The 21,927-nt window shown below is 33.7% G+C and overlaps 1 protein-coding gene across 1 annotated transcript in view; it reads right to left on the minus strand.

Annotated features, from left to right (window-relative positions):
* Positions 1-1,334: 1,334 nt before the first annotated feature.
* LOC145678778 (uncharacterized) overlaps positions 1,335-21,927 on the minus strand; it is a 152,514-nt gene continuing 131,921 nt past the window's right edge. The window contains exons 9-13 of the mRNA XM_081749279.1: positions 19,126-19,254; positions 15,152-15,319; positions 12,118-12,573; positions 6,215-6,406; positions 1,335-1,777 (exon numbers count right to left, since the gene is read on the minus strand). Of these exons, the coding sequence (XP_081605405.1) occupies positions 1,671-1,777; positions 6,215-6,406; positions 12,118-12,573; positions 15,152-15,319; positions 19,126-19,254 (1,052 nt within the window). The 3' untranslated portion in view covers positions 1,335-1,670. The remainder of the gene's footprint in view (positions 1,778-6,214; positions 6,407-12,117; positions 12,574-15,151; positions 15,320-19,125; positions 19,255-21,927) is intronic.

The following is a 21,927-nucleotide window of genomic DNA, read 5'->3' on the forward strand; positions in this document are numbered from 1 at the left end:
ACTGAATATGACACAAAATTTAAAATATTTATGGCTAGCAAAGTAATTTTAATAACACGTTAATAATATCTTTAATTAAGAATTTCTCCATAATTACTCGAATTTTAGACGTCCTCGCATCTAAGAGGCACACCGATTTCGCTGGGTCCGTTAGTCAGTCAGTTTTTACTATTATTAAAGCGTTCTTTAATATTGGTCATTTTCGGTGATTTTTATATATTTCTCTCCCCTCCCCATGTTGCGGGGCACGGCATGATAAAAATTATACCAGGCCCGAATGTAATGTATGTTGAAAATTTGATTGAGATCGGTTGGGTGGCTCAAGAGTTAGGTTCTGTTTATTTTTATATATTAATCTTCCCTCTCCTCTCCCTCCCCAAGGTTCTACCATCAAAGTGAAAATAGTAAAAAAAAAAAAAAAAAAAAAAAAAAAAACTTTCCAGGTTCGAACGTCATCAATTTGATCGAGATCGGTCAGGTGGTTCAAGAGTTATTAAGTTTTATTTATTTTTATATATCTCTCCCCTCCCCTCCTCCTACCGTCAAAGGGATATGATGAAAACCACACCAGGTCCAAACCTCATCTATGTTGATAATTTGATTAAGATCGGTTCGGTGGTTTAAGCGTGAAGTCATAAAGACAGCCACTTTTATTTTTACCTTTTTTTTTTTTTTTTTTTTTTTTTACATATATGCCCCCTTCCCTCCCCTACATTGTGCCGTCAAAGTAAAATGACAAAAACATCCCAGGTCCGAACCTTATGTATGTGGAAAGTTTGATCGAGATCAATCGGGTGGTTCAAGAGTTATTAAGTTTTATTCATTTTCATATATTTACCCTCCTGAGCTCTCATCTCCTCCCCTAAATTCTACCATCAAAATGAAATAATAAAAAACTTCGCAGGTTCGAAATTCATCTCTATTGAAAATTTGATTGAGACGATCGGGTGCTTCGAGAGTTAGACTCACGAACATGTTCACTTTTATTTTTATATTTATTGATTTTTGTATATCTCCCCCTCCTCCCTATCCCTACGTTGTTCCGTCAAAGTGAAATGGTAAAATCCATCCCAGGCACGAACGACAAGTATGTTGAAAATTTGATCGAAATTAGTCATTTGATTCATTATTAAGTTTTATTTAATTTTTATTAAGTTTTATTTATTTTTTATAATTCCTCTCCCCCCTCCCCGAAGTTCTATTGTCAAAGTGAATAGCTAAAAACACTTCCAGGTCAGAACTGCATCTACGTCAAAAGTTTGATCGAGATCGGTCGGGTGGTTCAAGAGATTAAGAGTCACAAACATAGTCACTTTCAATTTGGATCTGAAGTTCTTTGTTCACAGACACGCTATTAATATATAGATTTTGTTTTGAAACAACTTGTGTGGACAAAGATCAAAGATTGTGGACATTAATATTGCACACAATTCAACTCAAAATGAATATTGGATGATGCTATATAAGTTTTAGATTATGAATCTCATACAGAACATGTTTTTTCATTTCCATTTATTTACATAAAGTACTGAGAGTGAACAGTAATTAAAAGTTACGATTATACAAGCTATTTTAAGATAAAGAAATATATTCACATTTTTTATTAAGCGTATTTTTTTGATGAATTGCAATCTTGCATTAAAAAAAAAAAAAGTCAGTAGTTACAAGTCTCAATGTTTATCAACGTCTTGTAAATTCTCTTCCTTGTTGGAAATCAACTCTTCGGTATTTTTGTCATCTGAATCAGCAAGCAGGTTAGTATCGCATTCAGATGAAGCTAGAAACAACAAAAATACAATAATATTAATATTTCATTAAGTAGAAGCATTAAGCAATATAAAGAAGTTATTAGAACCAGTCCAAAATTCCATGATAATTATATTTTAAACAGGATAGAATCATAACTGTTGCCATTTGGCACACTACTAATCTCTTGTAAGATGTTTCAGATTTAAGCCTGAAATTTTCGCTGAAAAGTTATTAGCATTATCAAGGACTTGAAAGATAAGCTAAAAGCTGACCGAATAAAGGTTCATCAAACTCTCAAAAATAACTTCTAATAAAACAACACCTTTAAAGTAATAACGCTTAGTCGTCGATTTACCGCGAAAGGTTGGTCATGATAAAAATAGTCGACTCTGACCTACTCACCTGGCTAGTAAGTCCCTTTTCTCCGCCACAGATTATGACTTTCACGGTCCCAGCAATCATCCAACAGTGTAGTTTCCATTGTAGCAAACACTTGCGTAGAATGGGGAGTGGGAAAGTTTTTGCCATCCTCCTATGGCAACTTTTCGAAGACCTTGCGAGGTACGGAAAGGTGTCGAGTAACTACCTTTTTAGGGAGTCCAAACCCACAGTAGTCCATTTGTGAGGTGTCCGAGGATTTTACAGGAATGGACGAAAATGGGATCATTCGAATTCTCGTCTCTTCTGCCTTTCTTGCTCAAGACGTCTGGAATGGCCGAGCTGTATGGCTGAAGGCCATACCTATGTGAATCTACATATTTGTTGTCTCGTCGCCGCACATGTGTGGGATGTGAGGGACATATGAGGGATACATGTAGCATACAGAAGATTCTTGATGTTCTGCTGAAAGTAAGCTACATTGACTTTGGTGCTGGAAGACACTCCCGCTTCCACTGATGAACGAATAGTAAAATGATTGACAGCGTTCCCCGATCGCAACATCCCGCCGCCGCCAAAGATTCCTTGCAGAACTTTTGTTTGCACTGCAAACTCAGAACGGATTTTGTAGTCTATTTGACGGGAGAAAATGGATTGAACTTGGTTGTTCTCATCTAGATAGAGCCACCCTTCATCCAGGGTTCCAGTTGTTCCCTGCGAGGTAGTTTCATACAGTTTTCTAGAGTTTGTGAACCTCCCCTGGATGTGGCGTTCTGTGTGGCGGTTTCCACGGGCTTTATGCCTCGCTTCCAATGCAAGTTTCTTTCGTATTATCATAGAAACTGTATATTTTAAGACTCTGTGTCCTATAACCAAACTTCTCTACGTTGAAAAATTGTCCTGTGTCACTGCTCGTCTTATGACCGCAGTCTGTTAGAGGTTCGAGCGGGCTGGGCAGCGTTTTTCTCATAATTTCCCGCCAACCAAGTATCGCAAGAGCCCTTTTGCCACATCATCGGATGATTAGACCCAAACCAACCTTGCTGATGATTAAACCCTCTTCTTTTCACCGTTTCACTATTGCTGGGTGGCTATATACAAATGAACTCCTCCCACAAATCTGTGAATTTTACCTTTATCGTTCCACAGTTCGTGCTCAACTGATACCAGTACTGTTAAGTACAGATCCCAATGTAGTCAGCAACGTTGAGTTGAGTTGATTTTAGTTTAGCGTCCCGTTCAGCAGCAAGGCTATATGAGACGTGGACCTACTGATTAACGTGGAATCCGAACCACATGAGCTCCCACCGGGAATCGAACCCGGGTCTCCCACGCCAAAGGCGCGTACGCTAACCGCTTAGCCACGAGGGAGCTCTGTAGTCAGCAACGTGTCGGGACCTAATAGCGATAAAATGCGTCGTTCGGGAGGACCAGTGAAAATAAACTATTTTAATCCTGAGCATCCTTCTGCCCCTACTCAGCTTACGACCACCCGTACATATGGCCGGTTGCAAAGTTTAGATTAGATGTTTATGATAATTAGCGACCTATAATGCATAATGATACGAGAAATAATAAGAGTAACAAGATGTAGTAGTAACATAGAAAAGCTACTTTTACTAAAATTGTATAAGTATAAATAATTTTTAAGTGAAAACAACATTATAAGTATACACTTAATTCGTGAGAGTTCGTACAACCGAACTTTGTACGAAATCTGTTTCAATGTAACCGTAGCGTACATCATCGGCTGATGCTTGATCAAAATGATATACTATATTGTAATGTATAGTAGGTTATTTCTTACTGTTGGACTTCTTTCTGTTAAAGAGAAGAGAATTAAATGTTTTATGGGATAAGTGTTATTCAGCATTTTTAAAATCGAACATTCGGAATTTCATTTTTTTTTTTTTTTTTTTTGAAAGTTATTGAATCAATTTGTCTCTGTGCATGGGGTCTCGGGCTCAAACCTTGCTCCCGCCAAGTGAACTTTGTGGTGGACAAACACCGTGTGCGTGGGTTTTCTCGGGGTTCTCCCGTTTCCTCCCACTTTCTTCATTCCACCATTTCATTCATTTCTCATAATCACCGTCTCCTTTAGCCTAACCGGCATATCGTGTGACACAAACTCAAAGATTTCATTTCATTTTCAATTTGTCTCTGTAACAAAGTAACTACACGGAAAACATGGTTTACCTATTTACTTTGACCTTGTATGTGTTGTATACAAAATAACACTAGTGTTGCATAAAATTAATAAATTTGGCTTCATAGATACAAACATATATTGATTTTTTATCGCAAAATTGATTCCATATAAAGCTAAAATTTATTCAGCATCTTATTCTAATGAAATTTTCTTATTATATTAGAAAAGCTTGATTTTATTGAAATTTATTCTTTAAATGGATAATTGAGTGGCTTTTTATTCAACCCTTGTAGAAGACAACTTCGTTATTATTTAGTACTTGTTATGTCTTTTAAGAACACTCATTTAAAGAATCGTAGAGAACACTCAAGTGTTCTTTTTTTTAAGTATACCACTGATGTTATTTTGCTCTTCTTATGCTATCCAATATGGACGTGTTTTAGGGATGGGAAACTTATAAAATTGACTTCAAAATAACGTTTTAAGCTATTGGATATACGGCATATAAAAATGGTTATTACTACTAATAATAATATTAACAATATTTCATGTTGGTTCTTGTTAAAGAAGCTTTCATTAAACTAAGCCTTCCGACTTTAGCTTGTTTTGAATGAGTCAAATTAATATACGTTCTCCTTGAAAACATTACTACCACGACAATATTACTTTTCTGATCCTGAAACATTTGTGAGAATTCAAACTTGTCGACATTTTCTTAACAAGAAATGTAATGTATGTCACTATAATCAACATCGATAGGTCCTACAGAATAACCGAGCGAAGTAACTCAAATGATAGAGTTTTGGCTTCGCATTCGGGAGGTCGTAGGTTCGATTCCTGCTGCCGACTATCCTGACTGGGGTTTTCCAGGGTTTCTCTCAGTCCCACCAGGCAAATGCCGAGATGGTACCTACTAAACTGGCCCTGGCCGATAACTTCCCAATCCTTTCCATTGTTGTTGTTGTTGTTAGATATCCAGTATAAAACTAATCTGAGCTGTGCTGTATCTGGTGATTGTTAAATAAATAAATAATGTTAAGTCTTACTCTCACAGACCCATTTTCATATATCGTTTGCTGAATACCCTGCAAAAATGTTTACTAAGAGTGTATTAACAAACCGTTTATGGAGAAAGAAAAACATGTTTAATCTTGATACGAGGATCAACATACGAAGCATATCCGAAAAGTAAGTAGTTTTTTTAAAAAAAAAAAAAAAAAAAACAGGTTTGTTAAAGCCAAAATTATTTTTACATGAAAGAGTATACGTTAAACTATTTTTCGACATAATTTCCACCAATGTTCAAACACTTGTCAAAGCAGGTAACCAACTTCTTCAAAGCTTCCTCAACGAATCATTCCGCCAGTGTCCGGCAAGTACGCACCGTTTCGTTTGAACGCCACCTCAGCCTCTAGTGTCGGCGCTCCGAGCATGCGCGCTCGTTTCACTGGTTCATTACCTCTCCAATGACGTGAGTACGGCTGTATTGTCGAGAGCGTACTGTGTCCTGTGATTGTTTACAATGTTAGATTCTCTTATCCGGATTTTCAGTGCAAGGAACATTAACTCGGCCGAAATTCATCATCACATTGTAGACTTATGGTGAAAATGGAATGAATGACGGCATGGTACGTAAGTAGGTTCCTGCACCTGAAGCGCGAGCTCGGTGGTAAACGCTTTGAAAGTGACGACGACGCAAAAAAAAAAAAAAAAAACGCTGTGGAGTTATGGTTGTGGGGAAGGTTTGAACAAGTTGGTCACCCCTATGACAAATGTTTGAACATTGGTGGAAACTATGTCGAAAAATAGTTTAAAGTGTACTGTTTCATGTAAAAATAAATTTGGCTTGAACAAACCTGTTTTATTTATTTATTTATTTTTCAAAATGGCACTTACTTTCGGATACACCTCGTAATTTTTAAGAGAAAAAGAACTTACCTACACTAGAAGACCTCGATTTGTTGTTACATGCAGCGAGTTTCTCTTGTTTTTCACTTTTATCACAGTCAGTAACTGGATGTGCTTCTTCTGATTGCAAGTCGTCAGGAAGTAGAGTTAAGAAAGAATGACGGAATTCACTATCCGTTCTCTGTATGAAATACGCTGGATTGGAGAATGATTGTATGTCAGCTGCAACGAAACATGTTTTAATGTATGGTGAGAAAATTGTATTAAAAATACTCCTTTTAAATTGCATTAAAGTAGCGAAAATTAAGGAAAAACTTTTACAACGACCATTCACCTTTTGTGGGCCACAGAAATATTCGTTAATTTATTCTATGGGAAAAGAAACGCTTGATAAATGACAAAACACGCTGGCAAAAGCATTAGCTCTATGAAAGTTTGGGGAGAGCAAAATGTTAAGGACAGGCAGTAAATATTGGAGGATGAAACGTCACGAGTCCAAACACAGTAGGTAAGTTAGAAAATTTGAATAGAAAGGTAGGCTCTAAGAGATTTATATCCTGCGATTTTGTGGTACGAATGGCACCCCTTCATTAGTTAAAAATAACAGGTAAGTTCTATTACATCCTATTGGACATAGTTTTAAAATGAAAAATTAGGTAGCATATTCTGAGGATATTGGATTTAACGATAAAGTATAGAAATGTGTAACGTAATTTCGGTTAGTGAAATTCAGCACTATGTATTGTCAATAGAAACTGTATCATGAGGGACGTACTAGAGGCTATGGTGGCAGGAAAGAGAGGGAGGAGGCGAGGGAGACTACAAGTAATGGATGACATCATAACAAAAAAAAATCGTACGTGCAGATAAGAGGTTAGTGGAATACCGTGGAGCACGGAAGCTTCTCAGTTGGGGCAAGTAACCTGCCAATAATGGCAGAATACCTATGATGACGATATTGTCAGTAGTAAGTATATTAAACGAAATATTGTAGTGTAATGAAATTCAAGTCAGAAAATGTTTGGAATAAAAATATTGAGTGTTGTACGACATACAACCTTATGAGTGGTGGGCGTTTTGACTGATCATACAAGAAGTAAAACGGAATATTCGGAGTAATATTAATTGGACTAACTAGAATATAATCTATTTTCATTATCTATAGTTATTTGGAAAAATAGTTGGCTTAATGAGGTAAATAACGTCAATGTGTAGAGAAAGGAATTTCATTTTGTCAATATCCTTATCTGCAATTAAGAACATATTTTTGTTCTAAAAAAAAAAGTTCAAAATTGCCTCAAGTAGTGTTTATTAGTTTTGATTTTTATTCTTACTTTTATACAATAAATATTTTGTTATTTGTTTGGCAAATATTTTAATTTATAATATGAGAACCTAGTAATACCGATAAACATAATGTCCAGTCATCTTTTCACTTCCATGCAATAAAAGATGGAGCATCATAGCGATTGGTTGATTTTAGTTTAGCGTCCCTTCCAGCACCGAGACTATATGAGACATGGACCTACTGTTTAACGTGGAATCCGAACCACATAAGCTCCCGCCGGGAATCGAACCCGGGCCTTCCACGCCAAAGGCACGTATGCTGACCGCTTAGCCACATGGGAGTTTTAGCGATTGGCGAATTAGAACACTACAAAATTATTCTATTATTATTATTATTATTATTTTCTAATATTTTTAATACGTTTACAAATGGAAGAACATATTCAGAGGCAGGTGACACAAATATTTTTATAATAAAGAAAATTATTCGTTGTTCATTACAATGTGAAAGTGTCAAATCTGAATTTGGAAAAGCTATTGGAATATTATGTTTCTTTAATATAATACTTGCTTAAGAAGGCATACTAAAAGAAGAACAGTATGGTTTTTGCAATCCCAGAAAGTCAATCTTTCTTTAAAGCAAAGACTTGTAGGCTTGATTATCAGTGGTATCTAACTGATATTTGAGGCCACACTATATTGTGTTGCATTATTTATGAAACTTCGATTTATTATTATACTAAATCTTATACTAAAACTAATTAAAATTACAGTCTTTCTTGAATTTGTTCGTTTGTAATCACATTTATAACTTACACTCTTTTGGGAAAACGACCACTAGCTGATTTCAGAAAACATACTAGTGAAAAGAGTCCATAACTCAAGAACAAGGATAAGTAGGTAAAGCATTCTGTTTTAAAACAAAACTCAAACTTTTCTTCATATTTCATATGCTGTGTATGCAAGTGTATCTTTAAGAGACTAGTATATGCAAGTGTATGTTCATAGTTTCCATGCCAAAATCTATTGCAACACACGTAGCTAACTGTTATAGTCTTTTCTTTACAATGTTATTTTATTAATTAACGTGGCCCCGCTTAGCATAGTAGCTAATGCTCTAGCCTTTGGTGAGAGCAGTCCCAGGTTCGATTCCCGGTGGACTAACTTGATCGGAAATGTGTAAAAAAAATTCAGACCATTTTGAGTGAGGTTCCTCATTCACACCAGATAAACACAGGAATGGTATTTAATATAGACCCCAGGCCGCTTCATACTTTCCCCGCTTTCCTGGATAGTGTGGTAACCGAGAGATATCGTTCCTTATACGCGACAGGCTAAAATGACCAAAAATGCCGAAAGACCCGAAATATATAATTTCTATTCTCTAATTGCTAACTAATCTGCAATCAATTAACATATTTTGGGTTTTTAAGAGATTTTAACATAAAACATACTGAAAAACCAAACATGTAGGTACTATCGCAGCTGAGAAATTGTGCTGTGTATTGAGTACAAATATCTTCAACTTTTGTCTTAAATGATCTTTGAACCTGTTTAAAACATAATAAATTGTTGGTGCATGATACTCTGCTCATATTGCGCTAAAAAGTTGAAGAACAAAATTGATAGGGTTACTCCTCTACTATGAAGTCTTGTATGCGCGGGTGAAGCTAGTTTTGTATCTGATAGAATAATAATTATATTCATTTCTTGCCAAAATGTTGTACAATGAGTCTTAGTGGAGAGTTGGATTTCGCGCCAAATTAGTGTAGTGTGATATTTGAACAATAGAATCTAGTTGATTAGAGGCTGTACCCAATATTTTACAAATTAATTATTGATACATGCAGCTTGTCTGTGCAGCAATTTATTAAAGACTATCTTAAATCAATTAGCAATCTTTGATACGAATCTTCACAACTGTTTTTGATTTTTATCTTTATGTAAATCACAATTACGAAGTTTGTAGTTTTGTATTGGTTGTCAACTCTGAGATTTAATTTGAAACATTCTTTTCTTATCTTAAATAATGAGTTGTTTTTATCAATCATTAAGAAGTTATTTTAACAACGAAAAGTACAATTATTTATTGCTGTATATTTCTCATACAAGAACTTTGGACAGCACTAATACCAATTAAACTAAATTTGATATAGTTTAATTCAAAAAGAAAGACACCTACTTCTGCTCGTGTGACAAAGGAAGAGGAACAATAGAGCACATAATTTCCAACTTCGAACTCTTCAAAAAAAAAAAAAAAAAAATGGTAGAAAATAATTCAATTGGTAAATGCAAAAAGAAAAAATCCAAAAAGAAAGGAAAACATTCTACGATAGCTATTTCTATATAATTAAATATCCAATCTTATTTTTTTTATTTGTTTATTTTTTATTTTTTTTTTTATTTTATTTTATTTTATTTTATTTTATTTTATTTTATTTTATTTTATTTTGCTATTTTGAGAATTGAGAGATCTGACCATACGCTACAAACGACTCAAATAAATATCTTGTATAAGCAACGTATTTCCGTTAAACGATTTTTGTTTTTCGTTTTCCAAAAGTAAGGTGTTATGGAATATTCTTCTTTTTATGCATCTGATTCAATCGATAGATAAAATGTATAAACCAATAGGATATGCCCAATTTTGCAATAAAATAAATTTTAGCAATAAATACTTGGAAGTTGCCAATACGAACTCTAAACAAAATGTATACTTTTCCAGTGAAAAAAAGCAATAATTACCAGATGAAGCATTAAATATTGTTTACAACATTAATACAAAATACAAGGAACAATACTAAACAGATTTAAGGAAGATTTCGTCGAAGAAAACAATTAAATGAGTGTTCATTAGAAATACAGAAAAGAGCAATTAAACAAAGATATAAATGACATGATAAGGTCTGCTCTTTATAACGTTTCCTGACGAAAGAGGTGAAAAAAAAAAAATAAAAAATAAACAGGACGGAACGTAAACATTTTCCACTGACATGTAAACAGAGGTTCACTTTACCGGAAAATGTGAGATCTACTGTATTAACTCTCGCACTACCTAGGTATTTTTTTGTAACGCGAACTATCAAGGCGGGGTAAGGGGTCATTTTGTACCCACCCGTTAAAATTAAACATATCTCTTGGAAAAGAAACACATTAGAAACTCTAACAAAAATCCACAGTGACAGAAGTGAACAGTACACAGGGAAGACTAACAGGTATTTATTATACTGTCATCTAGGGGTGACATTTCTAAATGTCAGTCACATCTCCTACCAACGGGGGGAAGGGTACTTTGTGCTCAATAACTTAAAATAGCAATATATGAGACACACAAATTTTGAATTTTCACTGCTTCAGCAGATCATCTTGAACAATAACATATTTTTGTACAATTCAAAAAGAAAAGCAGTATTCGAAGTGGGAAAATAGCAGAGGCGGTATGTTTTATTATGATTTTGACTCAGCATACCGGCTATTTAAATATTGTCTTGATTATTGAAAAGCTAGAGGCGGTATGTCCTCATTACTAAGAAAACCAGAGGGGGTATGGCATAACACCGCATACCGTCCCACTTCGACCACTGAAGAAAAGTAGTTACAACAAAACATACTGTGGTGGGCACAAAGTACTTCCCCCCCTCTTGGTAGTGCAAGGGTTAATATATATAAAAGTACGAGGAAATCTGAAACGCGCAATCTAGAAACCCATTCACAAGGATTTATTTCTCAGTAAAGATTAAAACCATAGCCCTGTCTTAAAAAATAAATTCTGTTCTTAAAAAAGCAGCTTTAATACAAAAAAAAAAAGTCAGGAGGAGATAACTTACGTGATTAAAACATGATATTGAAACAAAAGAGAGAAATAATATTTAAAAGTTTGATGGTAATGATTATCAGCGATTCCAAATAAATCCATAAATTTGGAATTTTGTGATGTGTTTGCATAAATTATGACTTTATGATAGTATCTCTAAAGCGAATTAACAAATAAACTCCGGCAGTTACAAGGGTAGAAGAATGAACCAATGCAGTCTTTTGATAATGCTAACAGACAGGATAAGAAATGATCGTTGGGATAATAATAATAATAATAATAATAATAATAATAATAATAATAATAATAATAATAATAATAACTCAAGCATGACGTTAAAATATATAATATGTTGATTTCTGTTGAAACGGTGGTTGAATTGGGCCGGTATAGCTAACTAGTGGTAACTTGACATGTCAAAAAATTATACTAGCTGTAAAAATTTAAAATAAGCTCTAGTATATTGAAGTAATGAGCAAATATATACACATTCATAATTGACTCTGTACTAAGTAAAAAGTAAATCGAAGAAAGTATATTTACAGTATATGAAGAATATTTACACGAACACCTAATTTCAATGCTTTTTTTTTTTTTTTTTTTTTTACGATTTTAACATATTGGTATTAATTTAATTTAAATTCAAACATTGCGTAAAAACAAAACAAACAAGTGTAGCATATGAAATATTCGTATTTAGGCATTGCATTAATAGCAACCATCATCCGAAAATAGTAGACAGCACACTTATCTAGATGTAAGTGGGTTTAAGAGTTGATAGAACATTTTAAGATTGAACATCTTACATTAAGAACTTAAAGTTGAAACCTACCTTCTTTAGGTGGTCTTACTTTTCGTCTATAATACAAAATGGCTGCAATACTCGCAGAGGCTATGATTAGAATACTGATAATTACTGCAGCTAATGCTATGTTGTAATCTGAGGATATCTGCTTCTTGGTTCTGATCAGAGTAAGATTCAAAATGGCACTTTCTTCATTTGTCACGGAGCTGTTCGTAGGATCAATACCAAATGCACTTGACTTATACTTCAGAATTTCTTGCGTCGATTTTGAGACAAATGCTTCTGTTGTGCTTGTCGTAAGCTCCTCTGTTGAGCTTGTGATAAGTTCCTCTGTTGCGTCTGTGGTAAATATCTCTGTTGCATCTGTGGTGGTAATTTCCTCTGTTGCATCTGTGGTACATATCTCGGTTACATCTGTGGTAAGTGCTTCTGTTGTGCTTGTGGTAAGCGTTGTTGTTGGAACTGGCAGCTCACATCGATCACCTTAAGAACAAAACACACAATAAAGCATTAATATCAGTACCTGAAATAAATTAATTAGTCACTTTTCAATTAAGGCTTTGGTCTCAAATCATTTTACTAGAGCTGAAATCCAAGTTTAAAAATCAATTAGTCTTTAAATCTCAATTTACATCAAACAGCGATTTAAAAAGAAAAATACAATATATTAATAGCTTGCTCATTAGGGTAATTTTAAAATTGAAACGATTTTTGTTTAACGTCCCGCGAATATGTTCTTTAAGCTAAAGGAGACAAATTCATAATGAAAGTGAATGACTGTAAAATAAAGACACAACGCACCCACAGACCCATATATATATATATATATATATATAAACGGGTCGAATGGAAAACCTCATTTTTTAAAATTTATTTTAAATCGGTTAAAAAAGAAAGAAATAAGAAAAGCTCAATTACATAATATGCTTCGTAAATAAGATACAGAACCTTATATTCTTACAGAGCTGATAATAAAAAGAATCAAGTAATAACAGTTCAACACAAATTAATCATCTAATTAGTTCATGCCTTACTCACTAAAATTTATTAATACTTCTTACTTTACTCACTACAATTTAATAATACTTTTTACTTTACTCACTAGAATTTAATATTTCTTACGCTACTCACTAGAATTTAATAATATTAATTACGTTACTCACTAGAATTTAATAATACTTCTTACTTTACTCACTATAATTTAATATTTCTTACGCTACTCACTAGAAGTTAATAATATTAATTACGTTACTCACTAAAATGTAATAATACTTCTTACTTTACTCACTATAATTTAATATTTCTTACGTTACTCACTAGAATTTAATAATACTTCTTACTTTACTCACTAGAATTTAATAATATTTCTTACGCTACTCACTAGAATTTAATAATATTTCTTACGCTACTCACTAGAATTTAATAATATTAATTACTTTACTCACTAGAATTTAATAATACTTCTTACTTTACTCACTATAATTTAATAATATTTCTTACGTTACTCACTAGAATTTGATAATACTTCTTACTTTACTCACTAGAATTTAATAATATTTCTTACTTTACTCACTAGAATTTAATAATACTTCTTACTTTACTCACTATAATTTAATAATATTTCTTACGCTACTCACTAGAATTTAATAATATTTCTTACACTACTCACTATAATTTAATAATATTTCTTACGTTACTCACTAGAATTTAATAATACTTCTTACTTTACTCACTAGAATTTAATAATATTTCTTACGCTACTCACTAGAATTTAATAATATTTCTTACGCTACTCACTAGAATTTAATAATATTAATTACGTTACTCACTAGAATTTAACAATACTTCTTACTTTACTTACTACAAATTAATAATAGTTCTTACTTTACTCACTAGAATTTAATAGTGCTAGGTTCTTAAGACGGAATTTATAAGTTTAATACTACTGCTTACTTTAGATGTAAGTACTGTTCGTAAGTTTTACTTATATCGGAAATTTCTTATGCAAAAATGAATTTAAAATGTCGAATTTACGTAACTCAGGAGTTCCCTGTATTGTTTTTCTTCATTTATGTTCAACGATTATGTACAGAGGTGAAGATAGGCAGTGGTGATGTAATAGATTATATAAAAAGTGAGAATAAATTGGGTAAAATAGAGAAACCTACGTACATGGTGCTTGTCTTCCACAAAGTTCACCTGTTTTCTGTATTTGTGATGAGTACCGCGACTGTTTTTAAAAAAATACGAAAAAGCACTGGGTGTACATATCTATGTTAACGTGTTTTTAGAGGTATTCTGATGTCTGATGAAGGTTCTGCTATATTATCGAAACGTTACACTATAAACTGCTTTATATTAAATATGTGTACTTTGTTTACGATTATTCAATTTAATATAACAAGTTCAGAAAGTTAAATAGTAATTTAATTAAATAAATTATCTTAAATTATTATTGAACTTATTATCACTATTAGTAATGATATGAAATGTGAACGTGAAATAAAAGCAAAGATAGAAATGGCGAAAGAAGGCTTTAGCAAGAAGAAAGTACTACTTTGTGGGACCTTGAATAAAGAGTTACGAAAAAGACGCACGAAATGCTTCGTGTGGAGTATTGTACTGTATGGGTCAGAAACATGAACATAACGAAAAAATTATGAAAAGCAACTGGAAGCTCTCAGAATGTGTGGTATGGAGAAGAATGGAGCGAATTAGCTGAGTCGAGCGGAAATCGAATGAGAGGGTGTTAGAAATTGTGGTGGAGAAATGGACAATTTTAGGTATTATTAAGAAGAGGAAGAGAAACTGGTTGGTACATTGACTAAGAAGGAACTGTATCATATCATGAGATACGTGTTAGAGGGTATGGTGGCAGGAAAGAGAGAGAGAGAAAAGAGGAAGAAGACTACAATTAATTAATGATATCAAAACAGAGAAATCGTACGTGAAGGCGAAAAGGTTAGCGGAAGATCGTGAAGCATGGAAGTTTCTCAGTTGTAGCAAGTGGCTCGACAATAAAGGCAGAGTATCTATGATGATGGTGGTGATATTATCATACCTGTCCATTCTTCTAAACATTCACAAGTTCCATTTATAGAGTCACATCCATTACTATGATCCTCTCCACCACAGTCACATTTCAACATACAGTTTGGACCAAAAGTATCAGGATCGCAGTCTTTATCACATTGCATACCGTGAAAGCCAGGAGGACATATGCAATTTCCTTTTAGCGAAATGAAAATATAAATGTTATTAATGTTTTATTAACTCTCAGAAACTGAGGCATTTTTCAGAGATTTTGCAAACACACTTAAGTGACATTGCCTGCTATTGGTTTTAATACAAAATAATGATTTTGTCCATTTATTTGTAATTGAATATTGTTTTAAATGCAAGTACTTGCGTGTCGGTACCACATATCTCAGGAGGAAAAAAGGATTGAAACATAGATGGGAAACATCCAAAATTTCTCTCTAATTTTCAACAGCTTGTTGGACCTAATTACTTTTTTATTACAATAAGCCTCTTTAGGTCATAAATTACACGAACATTACAAATTATACATTATTGTGTCTTAATGAAAACATCAAATTAAGTAAATATCATGTAAATGCTATAGAACTGTTTCCCATTTCCTATTTAGTATTTTATTTCTTAATTTTTTCCAAATTTTACAATACATTTGATAATGGGGAAAAGAAACAACAACGAGCATATAAAAAGCAATTGGTGCCTGATATATTGTTTTCGGCTTTAATAATATCACAATGCTTGAAAGCTATGATCTTGTACAGACACTAAATTACAAAATTATTTTTATATATGCTTAGAATTCTCAGAAAGTTTATTTATTTATTTATTTATTTATTTGGCTACAAATTGCCATAATATTGTACATTTGTATATGCGGTACAGAACATGTCAATATATTTCTGTGAAGTAACAAAGATGTTTTATATACGTCTTATTACGTACTATTATAGCAGTGGATTGTTCTTCCCAGCATCTGTTCTCTACAATCTTCTGTATGACATTACATTGATCTGAATCATCCTCTTAGAAACCTATTACTCTTACAGAATTTCATTTAGCTCTCAGAAGAAAACGAAACACAGCACCAGGTATGGACGGCTTCTCTCATAGGATGCTTAAGGTATCACCGGCCTCCTTTAACATTTTGCTCATTTCCATTTATAATTTCATCCTCATAACTGGTTATTATTACCCATTACAGTGGAAGTTTTTTTAAAGTATATATATATGTGTTCCATAAATTAAATAAGACCATTCATGACGTCAATTCATATCAACCGATTTAGTTAACTTCCATCTTTAGCGAACTATTCGAAAAGATACTAGTAGATTAAGGCATACAGTTTATTGCCAATCCATTAAGCACACCTTCGGAAAAATTCTCTATCAGTGGCCAATACTTTCGCTTAACTACATTCATCACAACTCAATACGATAAGGGTCTTCCGTCCTGTCTTGGAAATCTTTGTCTTAAAAATATTATCGGTCTCGATTAATAGGAATAATCATTTGCAATAATTAAGTTGCAAGAGAGAAACGGTTATGGCGTGCAGAATATACGAGGGCTAGTCAAGAAAGACTTGGACTTTATTTTTTTTCTAGGCAATTTATTATTACTCAGCAACAGGCACATGATCCTTTTCAAAGTAGTCCCCGCCCATTTGAATGCACTTTTTCATTCGAGTCTTCCAGTCCTCAAACAAGTGTCGCAGGCCATTCTTTGAGAGGTCCTTCAAAACCGCCTCCGATGCCTTCAGAACCTTGGAATTATCGGAGAAGCGGCGTCCACGCAGTCTGGATTTTAGGGCAGGGAATAGAAAAAAGTCGCACGGTGTAGGCGTCTCCACCATCCTCAAACCTTTGCAACAGCTCCCTGCAAGTCTCCACTCGAACGGCCTTCTGCTCTGGTGTCAGGAGTCGCGGAATCCATCGCGCACACACTCGGCTCATTTTGAAGGCACTGCCATGAGATATGCGTAGTGCGGCTGCCAGATCGTCGATACTGATGCGGCGATCTTCTCTAACAATGACTGCTGCCGTGTTAATGTTCACCTCAGTAACAGCTGACGCTGATACACCTGGTCCACCAGCTTTCGTGATTGTCATTCGGCCCTCTTTAAACTCTTTGAACCACCAGAACACGGTACTTCGTGGTAGAGTGTCATCTTTGTAGGCTGCTCTCAACATTCCTAGAGTTTCTGTTGCACTTTTCCCCAGGCGATAGCAGAACCGTATAGCTGCAAATTGTTCATCTCCTAATGACTCCATTTCTTCTACAGGCGACTTCTAGAGGCGGCGCAGAACATCACCTGCAATAAATAGTCGTGGTTACCAAACATGCAATGATTTCTTAACAACATTTTATATATATGCACAGCAAGACCCACCCTACTTGTATGCCAAACTATGAAGCTCCAGCGTTAACAGAACTGCCGGGAAAAAAATCAGTCCAAGTCTTTCTTGACTTGCCCTCGTAAAATGAAATGAAATCTTTGAGTTTTACGTCCCACAGTTATGCCGGCTAGGCTAAAGGAGACGGTGATCATGAGAAATGAAAGAAATGGTGGAACGAAGAAAGTGGGAGGAAATGGGAGATCTCTGAGGAAACCCACGCAGGCGCTGTTTGTCCACCACAAACTTCACTTGGTGTGAGCTGGGATGGAACCAGAGACGCATGCACCACAGGAAAAAATCTACCACTGAGCCACAGCGGCCCCAAGCGTGCAGGATAGTCTAATGTTGTAACAAGAGTTGATTATTGTATAAGAAAAGAAAAGAGAAACGATGAATACGAGTTTGTTTAATTATACAAAAATAACAAACGCTTTGGCTTACGACTCAAAGGCTTATCGTAGCAGAAACAAACATTTCCATTAGATTTTAACGTGCGAAAAGTCAATGTAGCATGTTTGTTATCAACCATCCTTCAAAAATCCGCTTTACATTGTCCGGAAGCCGAAAGCCCAATTAATAGTCTGTTTCTCCTAAACTTTTTGAATACGACTTAGTGACTTAGTGCTTATTTCCCAGACAAGCAATGTGTCATGCTTATCTTTAATGTTTTCGATATTTGTTAAAACAATAAAATGTTTTACAGTAGGGTAAACTTTAGTATATAAATAATATACAACACTTTTCTACACGACAAAAATTAAAAACAGTAAGTTGATTGTTACTTGGGATGATAGCTAAAACGAACAGCAGTGCTTTCTCAACATCAGATGCGAGCGAATTGACGTACGAATTTAGTTTTCACGATTCTGTTTAGTAGAAAAGTTTCCCTCCCTTTGAAGGTCAGCGATTTGGTTTCCCATATATATATATATATATATATATATATATATATATATATATGTATATATATATATGTGTGTGTGTGTGTGTGTGTATTCATCTGAAGTAAATAATTTACTATTTTTGAGGGGAGGAGGAAATTATAAAAGTGCAATTTGTGCTTTGATTTTTTTTTTTTTTTTTTTTTTTTTGAGTGTTGGATGGCGCGGGCTATTTGCATTATTGTTATAATTTGTAAGTAAACTATATAAAATATTAAATTATATTCTGTGTAAGAGGAAAGTTCAAAGAGATATCGTACAAAGCATTTATCTACATTTTCCTCAGAAATCATGTGAGGATCGTGATGAAGTTTGCCCATCAGTCCGATACTTGTGTTGATATTTGGTTAAGGTATGTCTAAGAATACATTTTTATATATGGAAAATTACTTCGTCTCGAAAAATAACACCGAATTCGCGAAAAAATAAAATCGAAAAATAAGAGGAAAATAAAACGAATAATTCAGGTCATTAGTTTATTTAATAGCATTTTGTAGATAGCCTACTACAGGGTGATTCAAAATTTCCCGTTTTTTGAATCACCCTGTACATGCATAATTTCTACTTTCTTCAATGCTTTTAAGTTATTCAGTAAAATTGAAAACACTGAGAGTGAGAATTTGCCAAGAATGTTAATAATGGTTAGCTAAATTTGTTTTACCTGGTGCACAGTAACAAAAGCCATCAATATGTCTGCAGGTGTAGTTTGCAGGGCAGTCACAAGTAGAACTACAATTCACGCCAAACTTGCCTGCTGGACAGATAATACTGCAATCGTCACCAATGTAACCTGTAAAAAAAAAAAAAAAAAAAAAAAAAAACAACCCTAAAGTCAAAGTGATTACATGATGACAAGAAGCATGTTTCATAAAACGTGAAAGTTCTACTAATGTTTTTCTTTTCTGTGTATCTCTCCTGAGTACTGTTCTTCATATGGGTATTTAATCTAGATTAAAACCGAGTAGTGAATCGCATCGCACTTTAAACATTAAGTTCCTTTTCATGTAACTTGATGAAAAGGAACGCAAATGTCTAACTTATGAAACAATCAATTACTAGTATTTCTTACAGGTCGTATTTCTACTATAAACCAGAGCCACTTGAATAATATAATATAAACCCTCTACACTTAAGACAATGCAAAACTACGCTCAGGAATTCTATCATTCTACGTACAGTTATGTGTAATTCCTAAATTTTTATAGCTCCAAACTTTCGACTTTCTCCTTGAGTCTTGTTCACAGAAGTTAAAAACAGGTAGAAAAAGAATAGAAACATTAAGAAATAAAAAAAGTAAAATAAATTGAGCGGCGTTCCAAGGGAAGAGCTATGTTGTTCGGAAACATGTTGTTAAGAACGTCTACATTCGACGGAAGAAGATGGTGCAAACTAAAACATTGTAAAATCAATTTGTGCATCATTTTTATTCCTTGTTGAAAGATTGCCAACTTATATTATTATTTCTTTGTCATGCCAATGCTGTGAAAATTTTGTAATTACCGCCTCCCATTCGTCACTCAACCATCCCTTGTCTAAATTTAATTTTGGTTTTCTTAAATGAATTAATAAATTTTCAAAAACCAATCTCTTTACCACATTTCTAGCTCCAAATAAAATTTTTGAATCTTCTACCCGTTTTTTTTTTTTTTTAAATACTTCGATAAAGCTGACAACGAATTTTCCGCTTTTGAATCTCTAATTGCTCCTTAACTTGGACTTTTAGATTTCTTTTCGTTTTGTCTATGTAACTCTCATTGCAATTGTATTTTATTTCATATATACTCGATTTCTCATTGGGATCCGTGTAATAACTCTTAAACTGGGTAATATTCTTTTCCAAAGTTTTACGAGGGCTTTAAGGTTGTGGGAAAACCATACTGTGTATAGATTCTATTTAATGCAGTTGTCAATATGAGAAAAATAAGCAATCCAACCTACATTTTTTCTTTTATGTCGGTTTCAGGTTTATCAGAATTTTTAATCTGATTATACTAATTATTTAATAATGAAGCTGGATATCCATTCAAACTACCCAGTTTCATCAGGTGTTCAATCTCTGTCTGTACATCTGTTTTTAAATAGGAAGTAAGACATGGCACTCACGTTAGGTACTAAAGGTAACATTTGGAACAATTTCTATTTGTGTGCCCTACGTCTTATTAAATATTATTTATTTTTTTATTATAGTTCCCTCCACTACATAACAACAAACGACATAAAATAAATAAAGGTCATTAAATCACAGTCCCTTATGCAGAGTCATTCTGACGCGTGATAGTGCCATACTAAAGAGTTCGACTAGAGATATGTTTCCTGCAGTAGTTAGGTCTTTAGCAGTAGTAGTACAGATATATCTTAAGCAGTAGCCAGGCCTTTAGTATGACGCTAATCATATGTCAAAACCATTCTGCATAAGGCCCACAGTGTTTAGTATTGTTTGCCTATAGTCCGTCTAAGGCTTAGTTTTATTAGTTATTGTCTTACTTTCCACTTAATTCTTTAATCTCTTCTTTTCTTATCTTTTTTCTTCTTCCTCTGATATCGCCTCTCATCTATATGCAGTTTTTCTCCTTTCTGATGTTTTCATAATTTGCCTTAGTGGTTTCTTAACTAACTTGATTTCTCTCACCTGTCATAATTTATTATTGTTTTTATTTGCAAAATATTGTCATTTATTTTCACTATTTCTAACTCATCATTACAATTATGAGCTATATTTAATCTCACTTTGGTTTTTCACCTTTTGTTCATTTCCACGTCGTTCTTCTGTCTCCACACTTTCACTCCTCAGTAAACATTATTGGTTTATACATGCAACACTTACACTGTTTCCCTAAACACGCACAGTAATCCCATATATATAAATTCCCTAATAAGTTTTGGTTAATATCAAAATTATTACTGCTTGCTCTTGGAATTCCGTGTGTTTCATTGTTTTATTTAACTTGTTTATAGGCAATTTAAGTTGTACTTCAAGTTTCTTCTGTTTTCCCATGCTGTTTCTGTTATGTACTTCACTAATTTTTCAAATCTGTCGAAAGGTATACCATTTATGCTTATTTTTCGTAGGTTGAAGCATTTGCACAACTTGTTTTGAATAAAAAGTTTATATACCAAGTGTCATATCCTTAACATGTTTCTAATCCTAAGGGATTTCAGATACGGACATGTTCTTATTATAATTGCAAGTCTTGCCCATTTTCTTCCCACCTATTTTCGTCGCGCTTTTTCTCTTCTACGGGAAACATTAAGAAGAAAAGCTGAAATATGTCTTTTAATTATTTTAAATTAAAAGCCTAAATATCAATTTTTGTGTCTCTAGGGATTTCGAGATATGGACATCTTATTACAAAAATTGTAACATTTTATCCTTTTTTTTTTTTTTTTTTTTCCTTTCTTGGAGAAATAACCTAAAATGCTGAAACATGCCTCTAGTTCTTTTAAATGAAAAGTTAAAATATCA

The sequence above is a fragment of the Thermobia domestica genome, chromosome 2 (genome assembly GCF_964235325.1).
Source record: "Thermobia domestica chromosome 2, izTheDome1.hap1.1, whole genome shotgun sequence".
NCBI classification, from domain to species: Eukaryota; Metazoa; Arthropoda; class Insecta; order Zygentoma; family Lepismatidae; genus Thermobia; species Thermobia domestica.